Source organism: Stylophora pistillata, chromosome 8 (assembly GCF_964205215.1).
Source record: "Stylophora pistillata chromosome 8, jaStyPist1.2, whole genome shotgun sequence".
In the NCBI taxonomy this organism is placed as follows: domain Eukaryota; kingdom Metazoa; phylum Cnidaria; class Anthozoa; order Scleractinia; family Pocilloporidae; genus Stylophora; species Stylophora pistillata.
The window spans coordinates 21,330,877-21,338,773 of NC_142526.1; the positions used below are offsets into that span (position 1 = coordinate 21,330,877).

At 41.4% G+C, this 7,897-nt stretch overlaps 1 protein-coding gene across 1 annotated transcript; it reads left to right on the forward strand.

The window, feature by feature from the left end:
* The first annotated feature begins 429 nt into the window (after window positions 1–429).
* On the forward strand, window positions 430–2,588 carry LOC111332211 (uncharacterized). Its single transcript, XM_022937507.2, has one exon. It carries the CDS (start codon window positions 771–773, stop codon window positions 1,683–1,685), a length of 915 nt encoding a protein of 304 aa, XP_022793242.1. The 5' UTR covers window positions 430–770; the 3' UTR covers window positions 1,686–2,588.
* The last annotated feature ends 5,309 nt before the right edge of the window (window positions 2,589–7,897 follow it).

Genomic DNA, 7,897 nt, shown 5'->3' on the forward strand with positions numbered 1-7,897 from the left:
CTTAGTTAGAATTTTAAAAATGGCTGCATGAGCTTACTGTCTCATACGACGCCACAGCTCAACTTCAGCATGACGTATAAAAGCAGCGTTGAGTTCCAAATGGAACTTAAAATAATTTGCCGTCGCGGTTTCGGTTCGCAGAAGACGCAAATTTTGGCGATTTCACGTTGTTGTTTTGCATAGGACGGCTAAGAAATGTACAAAGTTTCAAAACGCACGTGCTGAGCTATTGTTCCGCCAATTAGATCTCTTGTTTTTCCACGTCCTCGTTGCCTTCGCCGTCGTGGTTGCTTAAGGTCCCTAATATCAGGAATTAATTAAGATCGCATTATTCCCAGCTTATCAGGAAAAATGCCAACGATAGTACAGATTCACGGCGGGGCTAGGTTTTCAGAGAAAATTTCAAACGCGCTCCCTGCCTTTCATCGGCATGCATCCACCGAAGGAATCGATCAAAATTGTAGTAGCTGCGCCAGCTTGGGTAGGTTCTCGAAGTCGCTAATCGTCTCAAAAAAATAACTGACCTTAAGATATCAATCTGGCGCCCTTTGATGGAAAGGAAAACTTGAAGTTTGTCGACAAGTTTGTTTAAAAAGGACAGGAGTCAACTAACTCTCTTAAAAATCCAGTCGTTATTGGCTGAGGGGTTTTCCGTAATTGTTGATAGGTGGACACTCAGACGCCGCGCTATTTCAGCCAGAAATGTGTCTGGTAAAGTTATTCTAGAGTAGCTACGATCAACGAAGTAGGCCTCGTCTATCGATAGAAACATGAAAATCCACTACAAGGTTGGCTCTAGGATCCAAAAAAATCGTGTTCTTTGGTGTTTGGTCATTTTGTTAACAATCCTCTTAGTCATAGCGATTGGGATGTTTATTTTTCTTTCACTCAACGCTAAATACCATTTTGCGTGCGTGTTAGGATGTGAGCCCGAAGCAAAAGCGGTTCGGGCGCAAACATCTGCGAACATACCGCCATCTATTGCCATTACCATCGCTGGTTCTCAATCAAGCCTCAGAACCTCGGAACATGAGAGAAAAAGCAGCGAAAATCCAACGCAGAAACATGTCACGGACACAGAGAAAACAACGAAGGTCATTGAGATTGACCGCGCCGATATGATTATCAGTTCCAGAACTTCGATTATCCATTCCAACGCACCGCCGCCAAGCGTCAGCACGAAATTTGTGGTCAGAAACACAAACACAGAGGGCGGAAAATCACCTTCACACTCCAAATCTAGAACAGCGGCCAATTTTACAACGCAAGTCAGTATCTACACCACAAAGAAGTCCCTTGATGTCGTCAACTACATTAACATAACCGGGAAAATTTATTTCAAAGGAAAAGCTCCAAAACGACTTTCCCGACATTCGCGCTTAATTGTGAAGTTTGAGGATAGTTCCCTGGCGGATGCACCTCCAGTTGTGCTCGCCAAATCAGTCGTGGATTTGTCAACGTATCGCCGGAGGAAACCTATTTTTTACACGATCATCTGCAAGAGGCCTCCGTTTGCATCATCTTTTTACAGCATCTCAGCTGTTTTGAACATGGGATGGAAACCAACAAGGAGAAACAAGTGGATCAGAAAAGGGGACTTCCTGACCGACACTTATTTTAGTGTACGCATTAAAAAGGGCAAGACATTCTATCAGAGAAACATTCAACTTGTTAAGTACAATTAGTGATTTACATCGGACACATAACGATTTCAGAGCATATCTCGAGCTCTTACCAAGTTTAACGAACCCGAGGGTTTATTTACACGACTTTCCATTTACGAACGTGACTCGGATCTTACGAGGGCGTAACAAACGTAGCTTGAAAATTTCCAACAAGAGTCGAACCGCTGTTACTCTAGTTTTAGTGTAACTTTTTTCTAACTGGTTTCAGATCCATGCAGTAGACATTTCGCTGCCAACAAATGTGGCAAGGTAATTTTAGGATGTAAAAGACATTAATAATAATAATAATAATAATAATAATAATTTATTTCTTATATATAGCGCTATTTACAATAACAGATTAATAGCGCTTTACAATTGATATCTCTATATATTAAAATCTCGTCTAATTAAAAAATAATTACATATTACAGTTAAATTGGCTATATAGAATTAAAAGTTAATAATAAGATCTTAAAGTGTATACGCGCTAGTACTGGTAACCAGTGTAACTCATAGGGTGCTAGAGTAATGTGAGAATACTTCCCGATATCCATAATTAGTCTGGCGGCAGGATTTGCACGCGTTGTAACTTAGCTACTTGCTCTTTGGGAAGGCCATACAATAAAGCGTTACCGTAATCTAACCTACTCGTGATGAATGCGTGTACCAGAGTGAGTAAGCTGTCTCTCGATAAATACTTCTTAATGCGTCTAATATTATGCAAGTAGAAAATACCCGCCTTACATACATTAGTGATATGGTGGCGCATATTCAGGTTTGGATCAAGCCAGCTCCCAAGGTTCTTAACTTGGTGGCTAGATTTTATCTCTGAACCACCTACTTTAATATTCATAGCCTGTAATTTGTTAAGTTGATGGCGTGTTCCAATAATAATAAACTCAGTCTTATAGTCATTAAGAAGGAGTCTATCATGGATCAGCCAGCGCCTGATCTTCTCGATACAACACTCCATCGCACGAATTGCATCTTCCTGGGATGTGTTACTGATAGGTTTGAAACTGAGATAAATCTGTGTGTCGTCGGCATAGCAATGCACGTGTGGAAGTTGATCTTCAACCACTCTGAATAGCTTGGATACATAGATTAGAAAGAGCAGGGGGCCCAGACATGACCCTCGTGGGACACCACACTCCAGGCTAAAGCGCTCTGAAAGAGATCCGTCGATGGAGACTCGCTGGCCTCTTTTCGCCAGATACGACCTGAACCATTCCAACGCCAATCCGCATATCCCAAGCTCCTCATTCAAACGAGTACTGAGGAGGGTGTTATGATTAACCGTATCGAAAGCGACAGTAAGATCGAGCATGACCAGCAAGGTGACTTCTTGAGTGTTCATTTTCACGAGAATATCGTTCGTGACTCTAACAAGAGCCGTTTCCGTACTATGATTTTTACGATATGCAGACTGAAACTCAGGATATAATGAATGAGTAATCATATGGGTGTGTATCTGCTCGTACACCATCCTTTCAGTCAGCTTTGAAACATACTGCAGGTTGCTGACAGGTCTGTAATTTTTGTATAGAAGGTCTAGCCCAGACTTCTTCAGCAGAGGAAGGACAAGCGCACACTTCCAGTCATCAGCAAATAGCCCAGACTCAAGTGATAAATTGATCATTTTCGTTATGATCGGTAGAAGCACGTCAATGCAATCTATCACTAGGGATGTTGGCATGGGGTCTAGATTGCAGCTTTTATTTGTCCTGCTATTTAGGAGCTTGCGAACCTTCTCTTCCGTAAGGGGGCTAAATTTGCTGAGGGGGGAGGTGGTTCTGGGGCGTAGTCGTCGGGGAGTGCTGGTAGCCCTTGCGCCATGTTGTCGAGATTGGAACCAATGGTCTCAATTTTCTGAATAACGAAAGTTCCCAGTTGATTTGCCAAGTTAATGTTATCGTCCACGGGTGGATACACCGCCCTGTTATCCCCCTGGTTGAGTAGCTTCTTTGCTACCAAAAATAGGTGGCGCTGACTGCTGCTATTATCCTGGATGATGCTATGATAGAATTTGCGTCGAGCTTCATTCATCAAAGCATTCGCATTGTTTTTTTTTTTGCTTTGTACGCCAGCATATTCGCTCTAGAGCCAGTTCGTCGCCACTTCTTCTCAGCCTTCCGTTTCTCCCGCCCTGCTGCCTTGATTTCCTCGTTGACTGAACCAGGGAACTAATGGCCTAGAGTGTATCACTTTTGTACGCAATGGTGCATGCCGATCAAGAGCATGAGCTAGGGTTGTGTTAAAGGTGTTAACGAGTTCATCAAGGGTATCCGGAGTGTTTTGGCAGAGCTCGGAAGACAATAGATCAACCTGTAGCTTTTACCTGTCAATGTCCTTGATTTTTTCTGTTGGACACTTGTTTTACCTTCGGGGGTGGTTTTCCCAACTCAAGATCGCATAGAACAGTAATATGATCAGAGAACAAATAATCAGCCATAGGCTTAGCAAAGAGCAAAGAGTCCGAGCATCGAGTTATAATCAGATCCAGCGTACGTATGTCCAGAAATGTGCGTAGGCTCAGTGTCGACGTGCTGCTCGAGGCCCATCAAGGTCAGCAGTTCCAGGAAACGAGCGGCGTCTGAATCATTGGGAACATTCACATGGATATTAAAATCGCCAGTGATCAACAATGGCTCAGGGGACATAACAACGGATTCCAAATAGGCCAGGAACTCGTCCAAAAACACGCTTGTAGAGACAGGATGGGCGGCAGAGTAGGGAATTCAGTAGATTACAATCACCCTTAGTTTACTAGACCCGTGTTTCAGAATCCATTCACCAAACTCGAACGACCTGCCTTCACCACTGTCCACTTTTCGCACATCGATGGCTTCATTCAATGACAATGCAATCCCTCCGCCTGTTCTACCAACTCTCTGATGTTCAAACAAGTTGTATCCAGGTAGCGTAATCTCCGTTTTATGGGCCATGTCCCTTTCGGACAACCATGATTCGGTGATGGCAAAAACATTTATACCAGAAGAGTCATTTCTATGAAAAAAATTACCTGATAGTATTTCTTTAATTGCCTCCTCAGTTCGGATTGGGACTTAATAAGATCGGCAATGCCATTAAAGATCGAGCCTGAAAGTTACTCATAGGTAACAAACTCCTTTGTAACGCTCTTCTTTTGGCCCTTATATCCTGACTTCCTATTCGGGTTATAACAGACATATTTAATGGTTCCCTGTTCTAGTTACCATAAAATTCCAAGAGTACCGACTCCCCGAAGAAGCAACCAACTAAAACAATGAGGCAGAAAGGCTATAAATTATGAAAATAAAAAGGGTCTTTTATTTCTGAATTCGCGGTAATACTTGTATATATTCCTGCTCAAAGAATGTTGTCTCCTTCAAAATCAGGAAGTTTGTGGTCATTATGGGATCAAATCTTTTTAGAGAAAGAGGATTTAATCGAGAAAATTTCCACTGAACAGAAAGCAACAGATTCAGATTATAAAGCCGCATGCAGTAGGTCTGATCCTTCTGCCAAACTGCACAAAACCAGTGAAATTAGCAAACGTCCTGAGCCTCTTAAGGAAGTACTCACAGAGCTCCAGGAATTATTTGAGGACACCATCATAACATCATATTTGCATCATATTTGGAAGATATTGGTTCCCAAATACAAGAGATGTTAGAAAGCAACAGTCTTTCAAAGTCCTGGACTAACGAAATACTTCCAGATCTGAGGTTGTTAAACTTTTCAAAAAATCTTATATAGCCTCCCTGCTTTTGACTCACCTGCTGTCACATTCTTTTGATGTCATAATCCAACTTGCAAACGCTTTCATTTTTGACAAGTGTCGATATCTTTACGAACAATTTTCAACTGTTGACTGTTCATATCTTTCCTTCTATGAAAGGCATCAGCAAATGCTGTTTAGAATGGTTGTGGATGGCTTGCGAAAACACTTGAGAGGAATTTGGGAGTCAGAGGTCAGATATTGCAATGTTGCCGCTTTAGATGCATGTGCAACCGGAGGATTTACCTTTATTGGCACCTCATGGAAAATGATTCCTGAGAAGCAAAGGGTGGAGAAGCTTACGTGCGACAAGCTGAAAGAAGAAGGAAATGCCCCACTAAAGACGAAAAGTTATGAAAATGTTATTGCATTATATAACAAGTGCTGTGACTTGATGCCAGATTTAGTAATTTACGCTAAAATGGCCCATTGCTTTTTGAAGTTGAACAAACCAGAAGATGCTCTATACAGTTGCAAGGAGGCACTGAAATTGGATGCAGAAAATATTGAAGCACTGTATAGAGCAGCTATGACAATTATTCTGATGCTGTGAGTTACTTGTAATAATGTCTTGGAATCGAAGAATATGGAACTTGCTGTGGCAAGATAATAACAATCGACAATTGAAGAAAATGAAGTTACCGACTGAATAAAGGAACTTACTGAAAGATGGGGAAATGACATCTTAAAACTGACCCTTACTTTCACATCGCAAAGGAAAGTCATTATGATATACCTTAATAAGAGCATAACTCTGAAGACAGAATATTTAAAAGCGCTAGCGAATGGCAGGAGTCGCACAGGCCTATCGAACACCTCTTTTGGTTTCCGGTTTACCGGCGTGTCAATTAACGCAAGTTACAGTTATTCATTGATCAAGTAACTCCTTTCGTTGCTCTAATTCCACAGTCCTACATTCAGTGATCAAGGAAGTAGATTTACCAAACAACACTCGCGATTAAAGGCTAAAAGTTTCTAGAGAAACTGTGGTGCTGCGTCGGTGGGGGTAACAATGTAATTTGGTTATATCAACTCAGTTGAAATATGTAAATTGGCCACCGTAACGAATAAAAAAAGCTGACGTTTTGACCGTTAGCCCTTCGTCAGAGCGAATGACGAAGGGCTAACGCTCAAAACGTCACCATTTTTATTCGTGACGGTGGCCAATTTACATATTTCAACTGAGTTGATATAACCAAAAAACACTCGCGATTAGTTAATTTTCCTTTTCTTACGAAAATAGATTTACAACAAGATTGAATATGTATATAAGAACGATCCTTCGCAGTAAAGCACTATTTGAGCAATAGTGGAAATCAGACCTGAAAAAAATTTCAGGCCTGTACGGGATTCGAACCACTGACCTCTGCGATACTAGTGCAGCGCTCTACCAATTGAGCTAACAAGCCAACTGGGAGCAGGCCATCAAATTAATTCGATATAAACCCGTAGATGATAAATCGAACAACAACAAACATATGAAACATATGAGTGAACTGCGGTTATGAGACGTATATAAGAACGATCCTTCGCAGTAAAGCACTATTTGAGCAATAGTGGAAATCAGACCTGAAAAAAATTTCAGGCCTGTACGGGATTCGAACCACTGACCTCTGCGATACTAGTGCAGCGCTCTACCAATTGAGCTAACAAGCCAACTGGGAGCAGGCCATCAAATTAATTCGATATAAACCCGTAGATGATAAATCGAACAACAACAAACATATGAAACATATGAGTGAACTGCGGTTATGAGACGTATATAAGAACGATCCTTCGCAGTAAAGCACTATTTGAGCAATAGTGGAAATCAGACCTGAAAAAAATTTCAGGCCTGTACGGTCTGATTTCCACTATTGCTCAAATAGTGCTTTACTGCGAAGGATCGTTCTTATATACGTCTCATAACCGCAGTTCACTCATATGTTTCATATGTTTGTTGTTGTTCGATTTATCATCTACGGGTTTATATCGAATTAATTTGATGGCCTGCTCCCAGTTGGCTTGTTAGCTCAATTGGTAGAGCGCTGCACTAGTATCGCAGAGGTCAGTGGTTCGAATCCCGTACAGGCCTGAAATTTTTTTCAGGTCTGATTTCCACTATTGCTCAAATAGTGCTTTACTGCGAAGGATCGTTCTTATATACGTCTCATAACCGCAGTTCACTCATATGTTTCATATGTTTGTTGTTGTTCGATTTATCATCTACGGGTTTATATCGAATTAATTTGATGGCCTGCTCCCAGTTGGCTTGTTAGCTCAATTGGTAGAGCGCTGCACTAGTATCGCAGAGGTCAGTGGTTCGAATCCCGTACAGGCCTGAAATTTTTTTCAGGTCTGATTTCCACTATTGCTCAAATAGTGCTTTACTGCGAAGGATCGTTCTTATATACGTCTCATAACCGCAGTTCACTCATATGTTTCATATGTTTGTTGTTGTAAGATTGAATATATATGCAAGAAATGTCTT

Coding starts and splice junctions, on each gene's coding strand:
- LOC111332211 (XM_022937507.2), top strand. CDS start 771: ATGAAAATCCACTACAAGGTTGGCTCTAGGATCCAAAAAAATCGTGTT.